General features: G+C 36.6%; 1 protein-coding gene across 8 annotated transcripts in view; it reads left to right on the top strand.

Moving 5' to 3' along the window:
* tgo (Aryl hydrocarbon receptor nuclear translocator homolog tgo) overlaps nt 1-27,500 on the top strand; it is a 144,701-nt gene that overhangs the window by 88,164 nt on the left and 29,037 nt on the right. For 4 of the 8 annotated variants that reach the window (XM_089238949.1, XM_089238947.1, XM_089238945.1 and 1 more), the window contains one exon: nt 5,072-5,152. The exons of the other annotated variants lie outside the window; for them this stretch is intronic. In XM_089238949.1, the coding sequence (XP_089095075.1) occupies nt 5,072-5,152 (81 nt within the window). The remainder of the gene's footprint in view (nt 1-5,071; nt 5,153-27,500) is intronic. 8 annotated transcript variants of the gene reach the window in all.

The following is a 27,500-nucleotide window of genomic DNA, read 5'->3' as shown; positions in this document are numbered from 1 at the left end:
CAGCCGTGAGATATTGCAGGATGAAAAGTACGTTGAGGTGGACGGGTTTTTCTCTACACGAAGCACGTGTGCTTTAATATTTTTTCATTATTAATTCAATATATCCTAATGAGCGAGATTAAACGTTTCACATGAGACTTAATTGTTGAAAGATTAGGTTAGGGGTTTTCTCAAACTCTAAGGCGCGAGAACTTTCGAATTTAAAAAAATAATGCGCTAGGCCCGGATGTTGTTGACCTAAAAATCCTGAAAAATAACCATTAAAAATGTCCCAAAAATTCGAAAAAATGCCCTAAAAATTTGAAACAATTTCTTAAAAACTAAAAGAGAAAATTCCCCAAAATTGACAAAAAATGCTATTAAAATAACAAAACGAATTTCTTTATAAACTCAATAAGTCATTACATTAACTGTAAGTTAAAATAAAAAAAAAATTTATCGCATCTATTGAAAATCACATTCATTCTCAATATCAGATTTCATCAAATTTCTGAAAAGGCGGGATAAAATTTTTTCAACATCAACAGATGTTATTAGGGGTATTTAGAGAGGAAGTTCTGAATAGCTCAGTGTTAATTTCTCTTCAATTTCAGGCATTCCTGTAAAAACATCAAGACATTAAAAAATTTTCTAAGGCAATAAATCCGCTTTTCCCCCCTTAAGTTTTCAAATTTCATGGTAGCAAATTGATGTAGAACACTTTTAGCTCACAGACTTTATCTATAGTTTCAATAAGCTATATACTCTGCAAGGACTAAAAGATGGAACCCCCCCCCCCCCCCAGAATGCTGGGTTGATCTTACGTACGTCATCAGTTCTTCAATAAATGAAATTGGAAAGCTTAAGAAATCTTACTGCTGCATGCAGCATTCTTACGGATCAAAATCATTCAACACGAGTTTGCATATTTCAAAACTCCCCCTGTAGTACATGCAAGTACTATGCCATGTTCCCTTTCATATAATGAAAATTTCTCTCAACATCCTACATAGGATTAGAATTTCTTGCATTCACTTTCATTTGTTGTTTGGCTAAGTGTGGACTGTTCTTAGAATTTTTAATGAATACTAAATTTATACCTAGAATTGATTCTATATAAACTTTGTCATTTATAAAGGAAAATACAAGTTAAGCGATAAAAGTAATGGTTTTTTTGTTTAAAAAAAATTTTAGCCTACTTTTTATTTTGAAAGAAATTTTGAAAAGTGAAAAAGTACTGAAAAATGCAAATGTCATTAACATCCGGACCCTGATAATGAGCAATTAGTTTTTTAGGCTCTGCTTTGATAGGGCTATTGGGATAGGGCATAGGCAGTCGTGTGCAAATTGTGAGAGCTCAGGAGCAACGGCTAAAACAAAAAGTTTGAATTCCTAGATCGCGATATTGACCGAGATTTAAAGAAATATGTCGTTATGTTAGATATCAAATATGTGTATAAATACCATCTTATAAATAATTTGTGAATGTAATGTTTGTGAATATGAGATATAGTGTTACGCCTTAAATTTAAAAAAATTGAATGTGGGTATAGATATTTTAGTAGAATACCAACCGAATTTTTTTATTAATTTTTATTTTCTGAAGGCGTGATGATAAGGTTAAACTTTTATGGTTAACGTCTATTATATGAAGGGCATGTTAATTTTTTATTTGAAAAAAATTGATTGTCTTTCTTAACACATTTTTACTTTGCTGTTTTTAGTCATTAAAAATCAACATACTTTCTTTGATTAAAAATCAACAACTTTCTTCTAGAATTTTTTTAACATAACAGTAAATTTATACGTATAGTACGCATAACTTTTAACAGAACGATGGCGATATCTTGGGTTCTACACTGCTCAAAACAAGTAGGGGAGCAAGCAAAGAAGTGAAGAAAACCGTGCGAGACAGCCAGGTATTGGCATACAATGGATAGTACACGCGTATCAATGCGCAATACAGAAAAAAGACGTAAAAAAATTTGGAATTAAGCTTCAATTCTTTGAAAATATGGAAAAAACATGAAAAGATGATTTAGGGTAACAATTTGGTTACATGTAAACGATAAAAAAAAAAGTACTGTTTAGACATGATGCATGAGTTTTAATAGGGCGTGTGGTCTCCTCGAACAGCTAAGACTGCTGCACACCTGTTTGCCATGGATGCGATGAGGTTATCGATCAGACTTTGGGGAATACTGTTCCACTCCTCAAGAAGTGCAATCTGCAAGTCTCGGACAGTAACAGGCGGCCTTGGTCGCGCAGCAATGCGTCGTCCGAACATGTCCCAAACATGCTCGATTGGATTCAGGTCAGGAGAGCACGCTGGCCATTCCATACGCTGTATTTTTTCAGCTTCAAGCATGTTCTCCACCAGACGAGCTCTATGCGGTCGGGCATTATCATCCTGGAAAACAAAGGAATCTCCAATGGCTCCAGCGTAAGGGATGACATGAGGTCGCAGTATCTCGTCTGCGTACCTTCGGGCCGTCAAAGTGCCATTCCGAATGATATGCAGGTCCGTACGTCCGCCTATGCTGATTCCACCCCATACCATCCAACCAGCTCGTCTGTATTTTGACCTTTCACGAACGAATGCGGGGTTATTTCGAGTGCCCCTGTCCCTCCATACCAGAACACGTCGGGTGTCACACTCCAGACTGAATCGGGACTCGTCTGTAAACAGCACTTGGCTCCAATCATGTTACTCCCAATCTCGATGTTCAGCAGCCCATCTTCTTCGGGCCACACGGTGGCGTGGGGTCAACGGAATGCAGACCATTGGCCTACGTGCATAGAGCCCTCCCTCAAGAAGCCGATTACGTACTGTTTGGCTGGAAAAGCGAGTGTCAATGTTAAACAGAAACATCTTGTTTTTGAGCATAAATGCTGAAATAATATAGGTATCTCATTACTTTTTACTTTAAATGATAGATTCTAACGGGCCAAACATGATTTTTTTTTACTCATTTTGAATTTGGCTTGTTTTAAAAATATGAGTTATGAATTATTAAAACACATTTTTTTTTAATTTATGAATAGAAGCATACATTAATTTTTACTTCATTCGAATCAGCATAATCGAAAACCCAACAAAATCAATTTTCATTCCAATCTGACCTCTATTTCGCAAGCTATGAGCGATTATATGAAAATGTTTAAATATGAAGCTCATAAGTTTACTGAAACGGGTAATTATTGTTTTAAGTGTACGGTAATACGATGAATAAGTCATCCATCCAATTTTTCAAGCATTTTTTTTTAAGTATTCGAGTAAACAAATGAACAATGAAATTTTGCCATTTTTCACTAGTTCAGAAATTCGTTTCATTCCTCAGACAACATTCATGAGGTGAAATGGTAAATATAATAATGTGCAAAGAATTCATATCATACAATTCACAAATTAATACCATACAATTAGATTGATGTTAATATTTATGGAGATAGTAATCAATAAATAACGCTTCTCCCAATAGCGTAAATCATCTTAGTGTGCACCAAGTTTAGGGTGGTGGCTATTGGTGGAGTCGTCTATGCTAAAACGACGGCATTTCGTTTCATCTGTATTTTTTTTAGCATTATTAAAAATTGGGAAATTGCGAAATGAAACAAAGTTATAATATAAAATAGTGCAATTGTTTGACGGAAAACTCTTATACTTTTTTTCTAAATTGATGAAATTCTCGTCACAAGCAATTGCTTTGTGACACACACACACACACACACACATCGTTTGAAATAATTATGGTATAAACATTCGTTCAATCACGGATATAAAGTCACTAAAAAGAGTAATAAAAAAAGTTTGTTTTTCACCTCCATAAAATAAAAACTATTCATTTTTTAACAGCGCTAAATCCAAACACTCGCGGAGCATATGTAGTATTTATCGTTCGAAACTTGTTTGGTGTGTGTTTTTTGCCCCTGCCATCAACCTTCAAATTCAGTTTCTCAATGTTTAGAGTGTATATCTCTCTCATTTTCATACTTAACAGCGATGAAATTTTATTTTTAGGGTAAATATGCAATGCGATAAATCAGATAAGATGGAAAAAAATAAGGGTTTACATTGAAGATTTTGAAGTTTGAAGAATAAGAAATATGTAGATGACTCCTCATATCACGACTAATTGCAAGTAGTCGGGAAAAAAATCACAAACCATAATTTTTGGTGAAAACCGCTTCATTCTACAACTTTTAGAACCCAAGATATCGCCATCGTTCGATTAAAAGTTGTGTGTACTGTATATATAGTTTCTAATTTTTGATATTAAATACGATCAGTATTTTTGGAAACAATAAATAGAGTATGTGGAAGGAGTTTTGTGCACTCATGACCTCCATCTTATCTGTTATTTCATTTAAATTAAAAGAGCGGAGCTAGAAAATACGTATTGTGCTTGTGTAATTTAAGTCGTTACAGATCGATATTCTCATTATGCCAAGGAAGATAATGAAAAAATTTTCTTATCCATGATTTTTTATATAGGAGGGGGGGGGGGTGTCATTTTAAAATTACTTCTTCAACAATTTCATGAACAGATTTACGAATTAGTCGGTATGTATTTCATAAACAAGTTATGGATTTATTACTTACCGGAATTCGTTCTCCTCTGTCATTTCAAAAAATTTTTAACTAAGAATTCATACTGTGTTTCAAAATTTTTTAACAAGAAGTGAAGCAGTGAGTTGAAGAATATTTTATTAAATTTTTGTGAACTGGAAAAACTTAATAGGCATGTTTGTGTTCTTATCAAGTCGTTTTAATTAAATATGAAGTGTAACTCTAGAATAGACAGAATGCGGATGATTTTAAGCACACTATGCCTTTCAGAACCAAAAAAAAACATCATTGCCGATTCCTTCGCCACTGTCCTCAAGAATATGAAGGCAAGATTTTTTTTTCTTTCGCATTCAATAAACCTAATGCATTTATCCAGATGCAGTCAAAACTAAAACTTTTTATTTTTGGGAGCATTTGGCGAAGCGATATGGCTGCTAGTTTATAAAGTGGTTGATGGTTTGCATGTCTCTCTTTGTCGTGAAGTGTTTAGAGCTTCATGAACAAAAATTATCTTCGTTGCAGCTCTGATGAAGAGGAAGCCCAGGGCCCTAAGTATACAAGAATGGACGAAGATAATATGCAGGACAAAGAGAGATTTGCAAGGTAAGCTTATACAGCCTAGTTGCTGCTCCTGTGCCAGACTCTCTCTGCATTTTCCTGCCAGTTCCCTACTAAAATTTCTCTAAAAAAAGTATTAGTCGAAAGGAAATGCACCGGTTTTTTGTTGTTTTTTTTTCCAAAAGCATGCACTGCTTCATTTTTTGCTATTGTGGCACTGCATGATGCCATTTCATATTTGCCTGAAAATGCTATTAGGATTGTATATTTTGTGTGTCCCTGCAGATCAGTACATTCCCCAGTAGGTTTCTCGATTCAAAGTTTGCAAGTTGGAGCGTCACAAATTTTGTACTTATAATGCATCAGCAACGAGAGTGGAATTGAACTTTTAATGTGTACTCTAGTCGGATTTTTCTCCACAGTTTATTCATATTCGTCTCGTTTGAGAAAAATAAATGGAATGGTTACGAGTCCGTACGAAATTCTGGACTTCATGCAAATCGTTTTATGATGTTCATTTGATTCGATAAGTTAACTCATAAAAATTTCCGTCAAATTATTGATGTTCAAAATGTTGTCTTTTGATGATGTCTTGTTTTCGTTTTGAAAAATCGATTGAAAAGCTGATCAATTAAAAGCAGCTCTAACATCATTCATCGTTTTTACATGGTATCAATATTTTTTGTTGACTTTTACCATAAGTAATTTCTTGTCTCAGAATGAACAATCTCAAAAAATACTACAGCGCACATACTTCATTGTCATTTCTCTTTAACAACAAGCAAAAGATTTGAAAAAACAAACTGGTACTGATAAAATGAGTTTATGATAGACGTGCATTCACCATTGATTAGGTGATCCGAACTTTATTACCGAAAAATACTCATCAGGACTACTACTCGTTCAAAAATATAACTACCTATTCGGCAAAACGATCGAGGCATTTTGGTCATTGTATTTATTTTCGTCATAAAAGACCAAATTTTATGATTGCATCAGATATGCGTAATTAGTTTTAAACGCCAAAGAGTTCCCATAATGTTCTCTGCCTTTACATTGTTCTTTCTGAATATTTTGCTTGAAATTACTTTATATACAACTCAGGGCCGTAACTAGTATTTCTGCCTCCCCACAACTTTAAAATTCGATAATTTTATAACTGTGTTCTTTGTTTCCACCTAAAACTGCCGCCCACTAAGTTTTGCCGCCCGAGGCAGTTTTCCCCCGCCCCCACTAGTTCCGGCCCTGATGCAACTATTATTTAACCGCACATGCACTTCGTACATATTCCTGTGTGGAATTTCTAACGATTGGTACATAACAGAATGTAATTGGTACCCTAACGTATTTATGTTGTCATAATTTTGCTTGTTTCGTGTTCTGCTGGTGCTGCTATTTGCCTTCCATATTTTGAAGTATTGTATATGCAGTAGGACCACGATTATGCGTGCTGATGTGAACCGGACTTTCTTCGTATAATACGGATCTTGCATAGTTCTGAGGATAAATAAAATCATGAAGTGTGGAAATTATATACGTATACTCAAAAGTTAATTCTTGTAGAATGCAATAAAATGATCAAATGAATATAGTACAGTCAGACTTCAGTATAACGTTACCCGTGGAGACTGAGTGAAAATGACTTCATAAATTTTGTGACTTAATAACGACTAAGCCCAGTTTCCTAATTATATATTGCCCGAGTGGCATGGTGGTAAGATGCTCGTCTACCATCGTGAAGGTTGTTGTCAGGGTCCCGGGTTCGAACCCAAGGGAGGATATAGATAAGATATTATTTTCCAAACGAACTCGAGGCGACCACCGATAGACAGCACCTTCACTTCCAACCCATCTCACTAATGGCAGTAAATTGCAACATTGCGATATGGCCAGAGTTGGTGTTTGGTGAAGTAGTTTACTAATTTTACTGTAACGGATGTTCAAAAAACTTATTTTAAAAGCAACAGGTTCAAGATTTTTATTTAGTTCATAGTCTTTCGAACATTTTTCTCATATTCCCTCCCACTCCTTTTTATAAAGAATAAATTCCTATCTCCCCCGGCTAACCCCGCCTAAGAAAGCCCATAAAATTCCACGGCTGCCTCCGGGACAGTTATATCGCTTTCCCTCTCTCGTGGGGGCGATATCGCCCATTTTTGGAAACACTGTCTAGAATGTTCTTTTCTGGCTGTTCTCTACCTTCACAAACCGTAGCTCTTATTACACACTTCAGCATTCGGTGAACCAGTTTTGCGCTTCCTAATTCGTTTTACTGCACTTAATTTTTTCATATGAATTTATGGAAAGTACCTCGGCTAATCGTGACCGACCGTATATATATATATATATTATTCCCGACAACGGCCATCATGTTTATCAATGGTGTTGTCGATATATGTCTGACAGTGTGAGACGTGAAAAACATTCGAGAAAAAATAATTTCCTCTTCATAAAAAAAACTGGTGTATGTATTTTCGATCTCCGAAAATACGATTCGATACTAGATGTGCGTGCTTTTGACTTTGAAATGTGCGCATATAATAAAATAAAAAATTGTAAGTAGTCAAGAATGCTTTCGTAGATTCAGTGGAAACTCATTCCCCTTGTTAGAAATATTTTAGTTGCATGTCTCAGCTCTCCTATCAATTTCATTTTTTCTTCAATTGTAAAGTTTGCTCTTATCGAGTTTTTTAAAAACCGTCTGTTATTACAGATTGTTTCAAATGTATTTTTGCGCCAAACGAACTGTGACTGACAGTCGGCGCCGAACCATTAGGAATTGTGCGTGACATCCGAACGATTTACTTTTTTCCATGTTCTAGATATTTTTGTTGTTCCAGAACTGTCAGCCGTCGTTTGTGCTTCCCTTCCCCTTTTGTAGATGCTGTGTAGAGGTTACGATTACAGCCATCGCAATTTCTACGAAGGAAAAGAAATATCGCTGTATCACCATCGTCATGCACCTGTATCCGGTGTTCAGACCTAATTTCCACATTTATAAAGAATAAGAACGAGAATATATGCGAATAACAGCTTTTACTAGACAGTCGTCGAAATGTCTGACTTTTTCCTACGCTTTCAGTTTTGTAGCTCATCAAAATTGAATGATCTGTAAAAGGTGTAAAGCATCATTTACGTCACTTTCGTCTCATAGTTCGATGGTTAAAGTAATATTTACAGTATAACCTCGATTATCTGGGAAGTGCATTTGCCGGGATACAAAAATGAAAACCTCGTGGAAGGTGAAGGAGAGCTATGCATGAAATCATTGTAAACAACTTGAGGTTGAGCGGAGGGTATTTTGAAATACAAATACAACGCCACAACAGGCAAAATGCCCAACGAGGTGGCTGAGAAAAAAGTTAGAAGGTATTGTTTTATTATTGAAGATGGGATTATTTGGATGCTCAAACGTGTTTTACTTCAATGACGGTCTTTAATAACGAAAGAAGGTGGAGCGAAAAAAATGATAATGATCACTTGTAATGACAACGTCTATGAAGCCCAATTTTTTTTTACTTTAGGAACCATAGAAACAGCGGGCATTTATAGTTCTACTGCCAGGGTCAAAGATCTTTTGGTGAATGTTTACTATTTAAATTTTGGGTATAAAATTATAAGGGGGGCTCAAGCAAATACCGAAATATTGCCATCTTGGGTAACTACGTCACTATATCTGAGTTTTTCGTGTATTTTCCCATTCATTAATTGAAGTTGTGATGGTGTGACTAGAACAACATTAGAACGAGGGCATTCGCTGAATATTCGTTTTAAACATAAAATACAGAAATTTATCTACACTATTTTGTGATTACTGTTGTTTCAACTTATTTTTTTATTCCTGGCTGTTTAAGCATGGGTTTTCGGTTATCTGTTTTCCCACCATTACCCCAGATAGTCGAGGTTCTACTGTAGAAGAGAAGATGGCTTGAAATGTACAGTACGTTTCTTTATTACGAAATCAATAGTGGAAATTTAGATTTGTTCACAAATAAATCCTGAATCACGAAAAAATTCCTTTTAATAACATCTCAGATTGGAAAGTTTGAACAAAATAACTAATAAATATAAAGAATCTCGTATTCATTTTTACATATTTATAATACGGTGATCCATATAAATACAAACACAAAGACCACAACAGGCAAATTGTCCAACGAGGTTGGCTGAAAAAAGATGCCCATAAAAAATATAGATGTCAAATATAATCAAAATACAGCAATCCAATATAAAAGCATATATCATGAAGGAAAAAACTAATAATTAATACTACTAATACAGTAAACCCCTCTTAACGGACACTCTCCAGATGCGGTCTCCCGTCTTTTACGGCCAAATAATATTTTCCCCTTGTATAATAAAAGTATGTATTTCAAACCCCTGATTAACGGAGACCCCTCTTTTACGGGCGATTTTTTTTTGTCTCGTCGGTGACCGCAAAAAAGAAGTTTTACTGTACATACATCCCAAAACAATACAAATTTTTATTGTTGAAGCAACATTAAAAATTGTTTTTCCTCAGTGAAAGAAGTGCCTAAAAATATTATCAATTGGTTTTTTTTTTACAATATAATGGAACATATAACACATAAGAAGAAAGATTTGAAAGTATTGAAAAAAAAAAAAGAGATGGTATTTTTTTTCGCCCTGAAATATACTGAGAAATTGAATTTTCTGGATGTTAATGCCAAAACTGATATTTGGAAAAAAAAATGATTTGCATCCTCCGGGAATTGAACCCGGGTCCCCTTGCATACTGGGCAAGTGCGCTAACTGATACACCAAAGACACACTTTTCAATTCCTATTAATACGCATTAGTAGCCTGAAGCGCTGAGTGGAGTGGATGTTAATGCCGAAACTGATATTTGGAAAGAAAAGTGATTTGCCTCCTCCGGGAATTGAACCCGGATCCCCTTGCATACCGGGCAAGTGCGCCAACCTACTCCACTCAGCGCTTCACGCTACTAATGCGTGTTAAAAGGAATTGAAAAGTGTGTGTCTGGTGTATTGGTTAGCGCACTTGCCCGGTATGCAAGTTGACCCGGGTTCGATTTCCGGAGGAGGCAAATCACTTTTCTTTCCAAATATCAGTTTCGGCATTAACATCCAGAAAATTCAATTTCTCAGTATTGAAAAAAAAGCTAAATTCTCATTATTAGTAATGTTATCGGAAATAAAATCACTTATTTTTAAATTTTCGCTCGAATTTTCAAATTTACATGTAAGAATATCTTGTTCTCTGACTTTTATTTTGATGTTTGTGTGGTATGATTTCGAAAATTTCAGACATTATAGAAATTGTTCTTTGCTATTCATTTTTCGCTTCTTTCTTAAATCCGTTCACAAACCCGCTCTTTTGTCACTGGGAAATTTACTACCGTTTTACTTCCGAAGAGGTGACTGTGTTGGAATTATATTTTTGTTGAACCTAACGTAGATGTCGTGCATGTTATGTGTTAAAGTTTATATATTAAGGGCTACCGTCTATCTTCCAGAGAAAAAGTGAGTAACCGGCACTGAATGAATATTTGTATGGTTAATTTAAATGTTTTTGGCCCTATTACTCTGTAAGAGTGGAGTTTGAGGAGGGGGAAAGAGACCCGATTGCGCGCGTTTGTGCCTCGAATTCAGAAACTACGGAAACATTCATACTTCTAAAGAATCAGATAATTAACAGTTTTGAATTCCCCCCCCCTTTTTTTTTCCTTTACCCAAACCTTCTCACGTAAAAAAAATTGCTTCCTACTCTCGTTTTCTTTCCTTCGGTGCTAGTGAAGAAATATTAGTTTTCACTTGAACTTGCAATCTAAAATCTTATCCGAATAGAGCGAGTTTGTTGTCCGTGTTCTCTGTGTGTGTGTGTGCGTGGAAGCGTCCCGCATTAATCTTGTACAGCCGTCGCGTGATCGAATGAAAATCGCATTATCGACCAGCCTCATCTATCCCCCCACCTTTAGCGGTAATGCCATCGTCCGCCCGCCCACTTCTCATTTTCTTTTTGCCCAACCAGATTAGAAGGAGGTTGTGATTATATTCTCTCGATTTGGTGGCAATCATTCGCACAACGTCCGGCCGCGTTTCTTTTCCAAATTAACCGCTTTTATACTCGGTGAAAAAATCGAGGTGCCGTGGGAGGGGGAATTCTCTTTTTAAGCACATGCAACTTTGCCATCAGGCGTCTTCCTCCCACCCCCCCCCCCCACTCCTGAATCAATGCTACACTTTTCCGTGGCATCGACGTTGCTTTTTTCTTTTATGTGTGCTGCAGCATTAACCGTTTTCGCTTCAAAAGTATCATTATGTAATTACATCATTGTTAGGAATAGCCATAATACCGAAAAATGATTGGCTTTAGTGAATATATTGTCTACTCGCAGAGTTCAGGTTGCACTCTATAATTGAGCTCAATTCTTTTCCAATCTGACCTATACCGCAGATCGCTATTTTAATTTAAAATTTTTTGCACATTTTTTATCAGATTTTTTTTCATTTGGAATATTTATATTGTTAGCTACACTGAACCTGCTAAGGTTTATTTAACTTATATATTGATGTAATGGGTTTTTAATCTCGTGATGCTGAAACTATTAATGAAAAATTAACGGCAATTACTGCATTAATATGCGTATTTGGTGCACGGCAGTGTTAACGCTGGACGTAACTTAAGGAATACGAATCGATAATAAAATTTCTCAACCAATTGAATCAACTTGTTCGTTGTACTAATTGTCGCCATGTAAGATTACCAAAATCTAGCAATTCGGCTAACAAATGAAGTAAAAAAGGGAAAAAAGGATGAAACGCGGTAAATCTCTTGAAATTGACTTCGTTTATCCAAAGTTTGTTCGTCTAAAACAAAGTCTGTTAGTTTGCTTAATCAAACAACGTATATAGTATATAACAGACTAAAAAAAAATATCTTTCTCCCTCATCATATTTGTGTTATACCATTACAGTATTACTTGAAAATTATCGTGGCAAGTTAATCGGACAAAAGAAACGCGGGAAATAAATTTTAGCTGTGATCATAAACTTACATCTATATATTGCTATAATACCCGTCAATGCCCGGGTTTTCTTCATTTACTGAAAGGTTATTGAAAAAGTGACAAAACCATTATGATAAACTGATATACACAGGGGCGTAGCCAGAAATTTCATTCCCTCGCTGCGCCCTTGGTTATACATAATACTAGCAGCATCACAGAAGTGACAAACCGTTGTAAAGGTATGTGCATGTCTAAAACGCATTGTTAGGGAACCACAGTAACCAAAGTAAACATTCCGAAAGTGATTGTTGGGGCCCAGGAACCATTGTTGCCTGACGGCCCATTTTGGACATTTGCCCAGCTCTGATGAACTTTTAAAATAGCCTATGGTTCAATTCATGGTGTTTGGTATGTATGCGAAATTTGGCGACAATCGGTCTAAAATTATAGATTTGTATAAAGAAAAAAAATACTTCCACATTTATATATATATCTCCAGAAGCGATTAAAAATGGGCGTTTCGTCGTACATACAACCAGCCTTTTTCTGTAGGCTGATTTGAGTGTAAAACCGGAAAGAAGGCAGCAACTCGAGCGCATTTACAAATCGGAAGCCATCGCTTATTCTGCGATTCTCCGTAAGATTAGCCCGTTTGTATGGGGTGGAGCTGCGTTACATAAAGCTTGTTGCTTAGAGTAACTGAATTTCCTGCTTTGTTGCCTAATTACCATCCTGTTAGGTTATCGAGTCTTTAATAATCACCCCATCATCAGCATTGGATGCTCTCACGGAAAAAGAACAACCACTTGATCAAATGCCATGCGCGCTTACATTATAAAATCTCGGTACACATTGTTTAAAATCGAACTAAATGAAAGATAAATTGCTGTGTGAGTTGATTTGATAAAAAAACTTTTTCTACAACTATTGGATACACTCTTAATAGATGAAATTGCATCTAATGAACTGCTTTTTTCATCATCTCTTCGTTTGCATTTCTCTCCTTTGCCATGGATTCGAATAACGCGTGTTTGAATGTTGGTTAGAAATATGGGTTGAAATTGTAGATGCTGATATAACAAGCTCTCATATTCGTGACGTGAATGTGATTTAACAAATAGAACCGTAAAATAAAATTTCGTATACTTTATATACGATGCGTGAAATGAAATACCCGTAATATAAATATGCAATATCCGAATTGCTGTACATACCGATTCATACTAAAAAACGTTGTTCGTTTATTGGTTATACACCGAAATTCTGAAAATATGAAAAACCGAAGTTGAAAATATTTATTTTCATCCGCATTTTTTGAATATTATAAAAACCCTATACGCGCGCGCGCAGCGCTATGCAGAGAAAGTTGTTGCATAGTTTTGAGTCTATATAGATCACTCGGCTCTCACTGGAAAGGAATGGGATCACAAAACACGTAGATGCACGTGCTTAGATCTGCATTCGTCTGAATGCCATCTGGCTGGCCTTTTTTCCTTTAACCGAAAATTCTTTGCATTTTTCAACAGGCTGAAGTTGGCTGCCTAAAATTCTGAAAATCAGTGAAATTTGTATCCAATCAAATACAAGGCCACAACAGACAAAATGCCCAACGAGGTCAATCGTAAAATTTACTGATTTTGATTACCAAATATCACGTATTTTTTCGCTATTACGCACAGATGCGAGAGGGGTGCATTGAATCAATCTGATCCTTTTGTTGTCCTAATCAAAAATAATTGTCTCTATGCGTTTTTAGTTTGGAGTTTAAAACTGTAAGGAATTACGGTGAAAGAAGAGTTCTACTTATGAAGAACTAGTTCCAAAATCACGTGTAGAAGAAAATACAAATATAAAATCTGAAGCCACAATAGACGAATTTCCTAACAATGTGGTTGAAAAAAGTTCTATACAGCGTACAGAAAGGTTAAAAAAAATCAATAAGCAAAAATTACCAAAGTTTTACTTGAATAGTTTCATTACCTCTGAGAACATTGCGCTATGCTGATCATTTTCGTAATTCTGCAATTGTAGCAAAAACATTCTCTTTTAAATCGCCTACAATATTCTATCACCTTTTTGTGGTGATTCTGTACCGCCGTCTTTAAAGGAGGTGGAGTTGTCAGAAGAGTGCGTAATCAAGTAGAAGCTATAGCCCTCATCTTTCTTTGGCTGGTATTACACTATGAAAGTTTTAGAAAATTATTTTTATAAAACGTTTATAGTGTAATCCCGGCCTTAGAAAGATACCAATATAGAAAGTAGTAGATGAAGATGATATATATGTTGTATTGCGAAATAATATTTCTAATCTAGTGATAATGCAGTCGAACTTGGATTCTTTCAGAATCAAAAAGATCAATATCGCTTTGAATTACCGAATATTGGTTATCTAGTTATGGACCGAGAACCTTTATTTATAGAAAATATGTTAATTCCACGAGAGAAACTTCAAAATAATTTAAATTATTCTGGTACCAAAATACGCATTCATCAGTGGCGAGAACCACGGAAAAATTACAGAAACTATTTTATTCTAAATAATATAATTATTATATCTTATTAGTTTTGTTTACTTTTCGCTGTTTTTTACGACTTAGATTATCGAAAATGTGCACTTGAAATTGATTAATTTCACTCCCAATAGTATCAGTAAAGAATACGAGTCGCGCGATAAAATACGAAGGAGATTCGTTCCGCACTGGGGAATCTGTTTTGTCAAATTTTGTACCGCATCTGTTTCGCGCACTTCTACGTTTCTATCAGCCAATCGAATTTTGCAAATAGTACTAGGAATTCGGAAAATTTACAGGCATTTTAAGTGAATTCATTCTTAAAGTTTCGTCTCTATTTCAAAATTTATTACTGAATTTAGAAAGGGCTTAAAGAATAAGTTCGGAAATTTAAAGAGCGTCTTGTTCTTTAAACAACAAATAATGTTCAATTTCAAACAAACAGGAAAAGATGAATATGTTTGTTTTAGGAAGTATTTTTAAGGCCTCTAAAAATATATATTTTGAAGGAAAGTTGATTTTTTAAGTAATAATTTACTACAATGGTAGAAGTTGAAGATTAGTGTTTATTTACAAGTACATAAAGGTATTTGCTGATTACTGGATAAGGATATCAACTTTCACATTTCTTGTTAACTTTATGGTGGAAAAATTGATACAACAAAACATCTTTTCCAGTGAAGGACGCTGTTTAATTATGGTGGGATACGCAAGAGCCACCCTTGTTGAAAGGTACGGAGATCCTCTTCCAGAAAGATTTCAAGTTGTTGACCTTTCAGAAGATATCATTTTAAATAGAACGAAATTGATTACATTTTTAAAAACCATATTTTAAATAATTAACTATTACATAAAAATGGATGACTTTAATTAGTTAAAATAGTTTCATTCTCTGATCCTATCTCAAGCATTTGGAAAATTTCGTGCTTTTGAATATGAACCTCATAATCATCATTTTGAATATGCACATACTTACTTGGTTTAAATTTTTTTTTCAGTTTTCATTTTTTTTTTTGCGGGATCTCCTTCCTAAATCGTTTTATCGGATTGGATATCATTCCAATCCGCGGAGAGAAACGCGTTGTCACGCTCCACTGTTCATACGAAGTATGAACGACTGGTTACCAATCGGTGATGTTCCGGAAAGAAAATCCACACGGGAAACGAACTTCCAACCTTTCGAGAACCGGATGAATGCTCTGCCATTAAACTACAAAGGACTGACATTTAGAGCTTATCTATACGCTGAATGGGACCAGTTAAGAGAGCTATCAGCTTGCTCATACGCGGCCCCATTCAGCACATAGATAAGCTCTAAGAGAAGAAAATGCAAGTCCTCTGTAGCTTAATGGTAGAGCACTCGCCTGGTCTTCGAAGGGTCGGTGGTGGGTTTTTCCGCTGAGACGTAAATTTTCTTTACAGAACTTATGTTCATCTCCGCTTGGTTTCCAGTCAATCGTACAGTATTTGGTATCATTCCGCTTGTTGGATCATGCTATTTTATACGTTTTGAGGAAGTTTTTCCATGTGTTTGAAAATTTTTGGATTTTTTTTAATATTTATTTTTATGCAATATATTATAGAATTATATATTTAACGTGTAAATGACTTTGAATGCATTATATTGAAAAGTAGATAAAACAATTTTCTCTTCATTTGATATTACTCGGGCATCATTTATTCCACTTTCATAAAACTTGGGCTGGACGCAGACCGATTAAACAAGACAAAACAGGTTTCGGTTGATGTTGTTCACATTGATTTATATATGGCGCAACACACAACGGTTAGTCATACAAATTGAAACGTTGCACCATACAAATCAACGTGAACAATGACTAAGCGTGTTTAAAGCTGTCTTGCAGGAACGGACCTAAGTATTTTGCGGCCCAGTGCAAAAGCAACTTTGCGGCCCTCTAAAACTGGTTTTCCCATTCCCCCAGTGTCTGTGCGCATTCTGGTGAACGCCAGCTTTACACTGCCACCCGAAAATGACTATTCATTCTCGGGTAGTTTGATAGCTATCAATTTTCTATTTCGTAGTAATAAGAAAGCCATTCGGCAATTAGAGCCGGAACTAGAGGGGACGGGCAGGAGCAACTGCCCCAGGTGGCAAAATTCAGGGGTAGTAATTTTTTTAGGTTGAAACAAAGAATACCTTTATAAAATTATTGAATTTTAAAATTGTAGACGTGGCAAAAATCCTAGATACGGCCTTGCTTGACATAACCTTATAACAAGGTTTAACCGCGAGTATATGCATATATACACCAGGCAGTGCCGTCTTAAGGCATGGGCCCACCCGGGCACGGCCCGGTGCCCATGATGCTCTTAAGACGGCGCTAATGCCAGGGGTCTTCAACGCATTGCCCACCAGCCGTTGTAAAAATCAACTGATTAGTATAGTATAGCGATATAAAATTATTTCTTTATAAGTGTCTTGGTGGCCCTCCGCTTTTTTTTTTAAATTTTAATGAAGCCCGCCACCGTTTATGTGTGACCTTTCTTGCCTCCCCAAGTATGCACCTATATCATATCATTCAAGATATCCGGCATGAAACGGTATTCAGTAAAAAAACTTTTCCTGATTTTTTTTTTTTTTTTCTTCTTAAAATCTGGCAAGGGACACGGTACTCGAATTGATTTTCTGGTTAAGCCTTCGAAATAACTTACAACATTACTCTATCCAGATTCAACATTAAGGTTTTCGTGACTTACCTTTATATAGGCATTTTACCCAGTTTATTTCGATTGGGACTTCACCGAAAAATGTATTCTTTTAAGCCGTAAAGCAATTGCAAAATCGATTTTTTTTCCGACAATGTTAAGTAGTAGAGCAGTCTGTGTCTGATTAACTTCGTTATTCCTACGAAATTGCTGAAAAGCTTCAGATGATTTTCCTGAAGCTAATGGTATAAAATAAGAACAAGAAACACAGAATTGGAATTCTAACTGGATTACCTGCACTTTTTTTTCAATGCTTCCTATCTTCTGGAAGACATTGATTCCACGAGTAGGATGACAGGCTGACAATTCTCCGTCTGGCTTCGAATTTCAGCTGAGTTTAGATCTGAGTATATACTTACAATTACTACTCTACAGTGGAATCTCCTATAACGGACACTTTTCGTTAGCGGACACCTCCCGTTAACGGACACATTTTTGAATCACGTCACTGAGCTTCAGTGTATTATCCTACTTATTATTAGACACTTCCCTTTCGCGGACAAAATTTTCGGTCCCAAGGGTGTCCGTTATCGATCGAGGGTTTCCACTACTAAACCGCACATACACCTCGTAAACATCCCTCTGAATAATTTATAATCTTGAGGATTTGTGCATGCTATGGGCAATGTGTCTTCTTACATATTTATAATGTCTAAGGTGCGCGTCTGACGTGTCCGAGAAGTGCTGTCATCCATCTTCCACGTAAGAAAGGAAATTGGTAGGTGCCTAAATTTTTGTGTTGTGAGGCTGTCTACTCTCTCTCTCTCTCTCTCTCTCTCTCTGTAAAAAGACTTTTTGAACAGAAGATGAAAAAATTAATATGAACATCGAAACCACTCAACCTTTTCCACCAAAGAATTATTTATAAATCCTTTCTGACTGCCTGCAAATCTGGTCTCTCGCCATTGAGGCAATTCACTGCTGTTTCACCTCCGACGAAGGCAGAAGAATAATATTTTATTCAAAACTGTTTTTTATTTTTTCAAAAATTGGTAGATTTTATTTGAAAAATAAAGCAAAAAATAGTTAAAATGTAATCACGCAAGATCGATAAACACGTTAAAAATCAGTCTCTTCGAAGAAATGATTGCAATCAGGGCCGTCTTAAGAGCATCATGGGCCCCGGGCCAAGCGGTTTTTTGTTTTGAGGCCCTACCAGGTAAATTATAGAAAATTTCAATCAAATCTCATTTTTGTGAGACCCTCTTCTCTTCAGGCCCCCGGGCACGACCCGGGGGCTGAGCCCATGGGTTAAGACGGCACTGATTGCAATAACCGCTCTAATGCCGTTAGTTTCAATTAAGCGTAACTAGAAATACCTTTACAGGTGCCTTAATTGCGAATGAGCCAGCGTGACGAACTTTGCCGATTTTCTAGTATTCTGAAACAGTATCAGGAAATTTTGCGCACCAACTTGCAAACATGCACTTGAAATACTTTTGGAGCATGCGCGCAGTGACAGAGCTACTAGTTTTCGGCAGCGGTTCTCAACCGGTGCTCCGCGGAGCCGTTGGGGCTCCGTGGCCACTCAAGGAAAATAAACAAGCCCAGTAAATTTGAAAAAAAAAATAGTTATCAATATTTTTCAATAATAGAAATAAATCAGTAACTTTGATGAATAAATAAAAATTAGGCCTACGGGCTCTGCCATAGAAATTATATACCAAAAAACTAGTCAAAAAAGGTTGAGAACCGCTGCTCTATTGTTTTGGACTCTCTCTAAAGCCAGACCCACACCCGCAGCGCTACGCAGCTTCGACCCACGCATTAACCAGTTATGAGGTGTGACTAGCACAACATGGGCGATTTTAATGGTCATTTTTTTGCGTAGCCACCCTCCACCCCCGAATCTGTTTTGCGCAGCTCTGAATCCGACTGAGAAAACTGCATTATCGTATAGGAATGCCAAGGACTTTTAATTCTTCCATAAGTCAGGTAAAAGCGGCTCCATGCTGACTGGATGAAGCAGAAATTGTGTAATATGTAATTTGATAGAGTGCGTGAGTGTGTGGGAAAAAAAAGTTTAAATTTACCTGAAAAAATAATTTTAGCACTGAAGTGTGCTCATCTCAAGTCAGATCAGTTTTGCCTGATAGGGGGGATAAGAGAAACATAGATAAACCGAAGTCTATCCATTTCATCTACTTGAAAATTTCGAACCCAAGACATGTCTGGACGAGCTTGTTATTTTAATTGTTGTTAGTTTGGCGTAAAGAGAAAATTTTCAAGTCAGACAACTTGATTCAGAAAGCGAAAATCCTGTTGGCAAAGCACCATTAGTCCAAATCTGTACTGCTTTGGCATTTGCTGAAAGGGAGGTCAAGGCCGTCCTGATGAAAAGATTGTAGAATTTTTCCTTCTCTCCAGAGAGGAAAGAAAATTTTATGATTTTTATGTATTTTTTAGAACTTTATGGTAGAATTAGTCATGTTATTAAAAATAATCAAAAAATGTTAGTAAACACATATCAAATAGGACAACACAGAAAGCGATAGTGGGAAAAAAGAAATTTCAGCTCAGGAAGCCCAAAATACTTGCCGGGGAGACTGGGAATTACAGGGGGGATATTTCATCCATGATAGCACCAAAGGTTTGCAAATGTCCATAGTGTGTGTGTACAGAGTCGGCGCCAGGCATGAGGCGACATGGCGGCACTTTATGACAGATTTACTATGACGGTGATTTTACTCTCACAGAAATTTTTACACATCGAAATAATTTTGATGGGAAAGTGCGAGTGGATAAATAAACGCAGGTAAATGCAATACTTTTGAGTGTTGAAATACTGCTATTCAATGCTTAATTCATCTCAGCGCACCTTCTTTCTTGCACTTTCAAAAGTGTCACCTATCTCTAGAGAAGCTGGTTTCTGAAAAAAAATTAGGTTCCTTCTCTTTTTTTTGTTAAGGATATTTCACTCTTTATCAACATTTTTTCGAATGACTTTCCTTCTTTAATCGATTATAGAATAGAAGAATCTCTAGTGTGTGGTGCTGTTTGGCTCCGGAATGTTCAGACTTCTCATTTCTTTATGCCTATATTTGTCCTATACATCAGAGGTTTCCAACGTAAAGTTTCTCACGTAACTCTTCTTAGATTTAAGGCTGTTTCTTGGACCCCTTGATGATGAGGATGTTCTACAGTGCTTAAACAAATCTTTGTATGTTTAATCCAAAAAAAAGTGTCCCCTACTGCTGCCCCCAATAACATCATGGCCCCAGGTCAAAATGAAAGAGAGCCTAGGCAGCACCTCTTAATTCACATTTATTGTCATACATCATTGTTCCAGAATTTATCATGAAATCTATTCAACATAGGTCCCTGCATCGCCCCCCACAAAAGAAGTGGGTCTCTCAGTTCTCCTGCTCGGGGGCCTGAAATAATTCCCATTAGATGCATTTCTATTTTTGTTTTTCCCAATACAAATTCATGTTGGGGGGAGCTCATGAAAAATCTGACCTGGGGGGGGTGGCCTAGCTCCAGGATGGAGGGGGGCATGATGAACACTGAGATGCTTAGCAGGAAAGGGAACATTTTATTCTAACATGAAATGTGTCCTTTAACTTTTTTTTTAGAGTAGTAGGGGGTGCATATTGCCTTTTGTTTCATGTGCACAGACCTGTTTCTTTGCTCACACAATTTCGATAGCTCTACGAAATGATAAATAACATGCTGTCTTATACAGTATGGGGAATTTTTTTCCTGCTCAGCAAACAACTGTGTGCATGGAAGCATTCTCAGACTCTAAACGGCCTTAATTTGGAAACTTATTCACCAGGAAAAAAAATGATGCCTTTCTTAGGCACTTTTGTCCATAACTAATAAACGTGGAAAAATAAAATTTCATCAGCAAAAATATGCCTTCTAGAAAATATTTGTAACAATCATAGAATTATAATATTACATGTGAGAAAGATATCAATGAAGTACACTGAAGAGCCAAAAAAACTTGTATACTTGCCTAATATCGTATAGGGCCCCGCGAGCCCGCAGAAGTGCCGCAACACGACATGGCATGGACTCGACTAATGTCTGAAGTAGTGCTGGAGGTAATTGACACCATGAATCCTGTAGGGCTGTCCATAAATCCGTAGGAGTAAGAGGGGGTGGAGATCTCTTCTGAACAGCACGTTCCAAGGCATCCCAGATATGTTCAATAATGTTCATGTCTGGGGATTTTGGTGGCCAGCGGAAGTGTCTAAAGTCAGAAGAGTGTTCCTGGAGCCACTTTGTAGCAATTCTGGACGTGTGGGGTATCGCATTGTCCTGCTGAAATTGTCCAAGTCCGTCGCAATGCACAATGGACATGAATGGGTGCAGGTGATCAGACAGGATGCTTACGTACCTGTCAGAGTCGTATCTAGACGTATCAGGGGTCCCATATCACGCCAACTGCACACGCCCCATACCATTACAGAGCTTCCACCAGCTTGAACAGTCCCCTGTTGACATGTAGGGTCCATGAGGTTGTCTCCATACCCGTACACGTCCATCAGCTCGAAGCAACTGGAACCGAGACTCGTCAGACCAGGCAACGTGTTTCCAGTCCTCAACAGTCCAATGTCGGTGTTGTCGGGCCCAGGCGAGGCGTAAAGCTTTGTGTCGTGCAGTGATCAAGGGTACACGAGTGGGCCTTCAGCTCCGAAAGCCCATATCGATGATGTTTCGTTGAATGGTTCGCACGCTGACACTTGTTAATGGCCCAGCATTGAAATCTGCAGCAATTTGCGGAAGGGTTGTACGTCTGTCACGTTTAATGATTCTCGTCAGTCGTCGTTGGTCCTGTCCTTGCATGATATTTTTCCGGCCGCAGCGATTTCGTAGATTTAATTTTTTACCGGATTCCCGATATTCACGGTACACTCGTGAAATGGTCGTACGTGAAAATCCAAATTTCATCGCTACCTTGGAGATGCTATGTCCCATCTCTCGTGCGCCGACTATAACACCACGTTCAAACTCACTTAAATCTCGATAACCTGCCATTGTAGCAGCAGTAACCGATATAACAACTATGCCAGACACTTGTTGTGTTATATAGGCGTTGTCGACCGCAGCACCGTACTCTGATTGGTTCCATATCTCTTTATTTGCATACGCATGCCTGTACCAGTTTTTTTGGCTCTTCAGTTTAGAATTCCTTCACCAACTAACAAATAAAACTGTTACAATTCTTTCATTGAAATTAGCAACTGAATTTTGATTTATGTACTTCATGAAAAAGCAATGACATGATATTAGTTGATATTTTACAAAAAATAATATTTATTTAAATTATCAAGTTTATTTTGAATTTAACCGATGAATTTTACCGTTGAATTTTAACCAATGTTATTAGTACGTGGCAACTTAACTTAATTAATACTCGCAATGTGTAGCCGCCCTTAACTGTCATATTACTTATGATTAAAATTACAGAAGATCTAGGATGGTTGATATCACAGCTACACTTTGAGTATTACTGATATTTTTTTACCGCACACAATTAGCAACTGTTAAAATTTGGAGATGAACCCAACAATTTAAATAATATTATCACAAAAAATGAGTAACTTTGCCTGGTTTAAATTTATACAAAAATTGCCACGTTTTTAAGACAAATAAATTTAATTGGTCGAATGGTCGACGCGTTTCGGCTCTCCATTGAAGAGCCAAAACGCGTCGACCATTCGACCAATTAAATTTATTTGTCTTAAAAACGTGGCAATTTTTGTATAAATTTAAATAATATTATTACTTATAAAATATTACCTAGTATCATATGATATATTGTTTTTTTTCATGCAATACATTAATCAGAATTCAATTGCTGATTTTGATCGACGAATTGTAACCGTTTTATTTGATAGGTGGCGGAAGGGGTTCTACTTCATTGATGTTTCTCACATGCAGGGCCGTCATTTCAACTTTTTCCAGGGGGGGCAAAACACATGTACTCAATGTTTGTATATATATATATACATAGCATTTTTAGTGTATTTTCAAAAGCCAGGCGCCCCCCCCCCCCCCAAATGACGGGCCTGCTCACATGTAATACAGGGCGATTCTGAATTTATGGGGCAAACTTCAAGAGGTGATATAAAACATCTAAACAAACACTTTTGATCATAGAATGTCTGGTCGAATCATAATAGCAAAGGTGGTAGAGGGTGTTTTGGTGAGGGCACAAAAGCACTTCACCAAAACAAAAAACATATTTTCAGATGGATTTGCTATGATATGTGTTATTATTCATTCGAGGGTCCATATGCACCTTCAGATTGGATTGGTGCAAAGACCATCAAGTTATGCTGCGTCAAACAATGATCAAGCAGTATAATGACTTCTGGTAGAATTTGCGTTACCAGGTTGCACCATGAGAAAGCCTACCACATTATAATACCCTGCAAACAAGCGCTGGTGTACACAAGATCAGCCTTTAGATGGGCACATTAGGTTTGGGGGAAGCACAAGGAATATCCTAGAGAAATTTTTAAATTAACGAAAATTGATGAAGATGACATATGGTATAGGCTAAAGGTATTTTCTTCCAAAATTTTCGTCTTTTACTAAAATATTTCTAATTGTTAATCATCTTGGGGAGGGCACCCCCTATGTTTTCTCCTGCATACTATGCCTCTGGTCACAAACGTATGAACTCAGAGATGCTATTTTGCTAGAAAATTTTGCTGCAACACATAAATGAAAAAAGGTAGGAAAAACTTATCTTTATGCTACGTGTGTGCGGGGCCATCAAGAGCATCATGAACCTCCGGGCCAAGTGATTTTTCTGAGGCCCTACCTGGCGAATTCTCAAAAATTTGAACCGGTTCTCACTTTTGTGAGGCCCCCCCAGGCCGTGCCCAAGTGGACCCATGTGTTAAGACGGCACTACGTGTGTGTAGACGACATAACATGGATAATCACAATTTCAAAAACTAGGAAATGAGGAGAGTTCTTGGATTTTTAATAAGTACATTTTGTCCTTCGGATTCAAAATAAATATTAATTAATTAATTTCCATGTTTTCTCATAAAAACGCAAAAGCACATTTGTGGTATTTGATTGAATAAAATTATTCTTCAAATAACTTTTAGTGAATTTTATGTAGAATTTTAAGGTGTTATATGATATATGTGTTAAATAGATCAATTATTTCTTTGAAAAGCTCAATTTTTTCCAAAACTCATAGGAAAGAATGTAAACAGGTCACCCGTTATATGAAACCCACTCTCATGCATCTGGAGCTGTGATGACCATACTTCATACAGCGGTAGCACATGATTAATTGCTGCCTTCATAGGGGTCGTTGTAACTTTACTTTAATCTTGAGGTAATCCAATTCCCTCAGATCCGGAATTTTCCTGGATGTTGGAATCTGGCAAATCAACCCGCCAGATGGACAATTTGCTGCCGTCCTTTCCAAGTGTTAGTTGCTGAATTTTGAATCGATGTCCACATCCAAGAAATTTAGCTCCAGGCCTTTGAGGACAAAGCTTTCAGAGCATTCGTTTTCCAATGGTAGAGTATTGTAAGCAATGTTTTGGGACACACAGAAGGTAGTGATGCTTCTGTGGTCATCATGGGTGGCTGGAAAAATCTTTACTTTCTCCTTGTCAGCTTTTGTTGTGAAGGTGCCGATTTTAGCCAGTTCTTTTGAGATTTCACTGTACAGGAAATCAGGATTGGTGGCACTTTACTTTGTGGCGGAAATAAATAAATCTCCAGAGATTTATTTGCAGCCGCATCCGTATTTTCAACTTCATTGTAAAGGAAAGGCGCCATTGGCTCGTCAGGAGTGTTGAGCTATGATTGTCATATCTCTTCTGATTGTAGTTGTTTTTTCAGGATCCTGAGATTTCTTGCTGTCTGAATCTGTTCCGAGAAATTTCACCGGAGTGAATAACAGATTTTTGGGGTCGGGAACTGGATACCCGATTTTTGGTTTCTTCTTTTGCTTGCACTGCTTGATGATGGTGCACGTAGGCGAGGTGAAAGAATTTCTGAAGGATTTCATTCATCGTTTTCTAGCCGGTGTTATCTTTTGGCATGTTCCAGAGTTCTTTGAAGAATTGGAAAATTCTCCAGAAAGAGTTGTCTTCTTTGCAAACTCTGGAGGCTTTCGTAATTTCCAATATTGCCTTAGTGTCACGGAAGCGTCTACCCAGAAAGATGTGGACCTTGGTGTTCAGTCAGGTTATTTTCCGTTGTTTTTCCTCCTCCTCAGAGTGGCTTGCATTGTTGGCAAAGTTCTTCAGATCCTTTGCCAGTTTTGTGCATTCTTCTTCTTTTGAGGGAATGGGCATTGCATGGAGGTAACAATTTGGCAGAATGTTGCTGGCCATCTTTTTGCAAAAGCGGTTACAGGACAACAGGATGTTTTATCGTTTGAGATTAATTTAGTGATTCATGAGAATGGAGCACAGTAAAATCGCGTCCGTTCGCTACAAAATCTCATGTGTAGAGTCCGGAAGTTTAGGCACTAAAAAGGAATTTATAATTAGTAGAATAAAGTAAAAATAACTAAAAGCTACAACATTAAGGGTCCGAAAATTGGCTGAAAAATTTACTGTACTCACTCAATCTACTGTTTTAATAATAGATTATAATAACTACATTATTAGCCAAGTTAAATTTATGTTATCATGCAAAAAAAAGTGATTAGGTATACAATTAAATTGAAAAATTAATATATAATTAGCAAACGTGCATGTGTTTACAGTGCATTTATGGAGCAAAAAAAAATTAAATCAGAGTAACATGGACTACAGAGAGACTTGTCAGCTTGCTACCCCACCCTCTTGGAGCAATGATATCAACTGGTGGGCTCTTGAGATATTCACAGGTCAGCTATTTATTTACAATGCTTGCTGTGCTGTGCGTGAACAACACATGTTATGCACAAAGCATATGAAGAAACATAACTTCCAACGCATTTCCAGCTTTTTCTTGAGCCAGCATTACACTATAAAAGTTTTAGAAAGGTTGTATAATGTTATCTTCTTAATGTTATCTTGAAAAATGCAACTACATTTGTGTAAATATATCCAATACGCTTATTGGTAGTTTCAAGTTTTATAGAAGTTTCATAAAAATTCATTTATCAAACTTGAAAAATGAAATCAATAAGGTTATCGGGTGAATTTGCTCAAATGTAACCAATAGGCTTATCAGTTGCATTTTTCAAGTTTTATAAATGAACTTTTAAATGAATCTTTTATAGTGTAATCCCGGCCTTAGATATGAGTTGTGTTTGTCTGAAACAAAAACATTCATGTCCAACACCATCTGACCAAAGCATTAGTGAATAATTTTATCTTGTAATTCTGTTTCTTTAACCACTTCACGGTCAAGGATGTAATATTATGTCCAAACGCCAATGCAATTAATTCAAAAAAGCTCTCTGTTTTCTTTCCTCTCTTCTCATCACTGCGAAGCTTTGTTGCAACCCTACAAGAAAAAAGTTTTTTTTATCTATATATTCTTCTACTATGTAGATCTAAGAGCGAAAGAGAAGAGGTAAATGAGGGTGAAACGAGAAATATACTTTGTACCTACTCTATCTGTAAGTATTACAGATAAGGGGGGAAGAGATAAGACTATAATAAATAATTATCTCTCTCTCTTATACTTATGTATTATACTGTTTTCCTTTCATTTGTTTTTTCTTACTTTTCTACTTTTTCTTTCCTTCCTTTTTCTAACATGTGGTTAGGTTAGGACAAGGTTACCATATTTATCACCTATTCGTCAAATAGAGATCATCCAAATTTCTTGTCAGTCGCTTGTAAGCAAAGCAGTTAAACAAGAATTTACAATCTTGATGCAATTTTGACAATGTTTTTTTCTATCTGAAAACTATGTATGTAAAGCAGAGATGAAAAAGCTATGCATCTTTGCCATTTCTGCTTAACAAAAATACTCCTATCTTCTTAGCCACATATGCCTATTCGCATCTGAATGGGTTGGGGGATGAGGTTTCTGATAAGAATGGGTATTAAGGGTTGAATATTTTAAAAAACAGCAATATGATTTGAAGTTCTGAATACTAAATATATCTAAGTTGTGCAGAATATGGCCTCTATAACTCACGAATAAACATAAAACAATGTCAAAATAGGCATTTGCGGCAGGAAAATTTTGAAAAGACATTTTTACCAAACAAGTTTGAAAATAAGCAAAAAAA

The sequence above is a fragment of the Pholcus phalangioides genome, unplaced genomic scaffold (genome assembly GCF_987345545.1).
Source record: "Pholcus phalangioides strain wild (caught in Gottingen) unplaced genomic scaffold, Ppha-v1.0 ptg000011l_1, whole genome shotgun sequence".
NCBI lineage: Eukaryota > Metazoa > Arthropoda > Arachnida > Araneae > Pholcidae > Pholcus > Pholcus phalangioides.
Note: the sequence above shows the minus strand (reverse complement) of the source record. Positions and strands in the feature narration are given on the sequence as shown.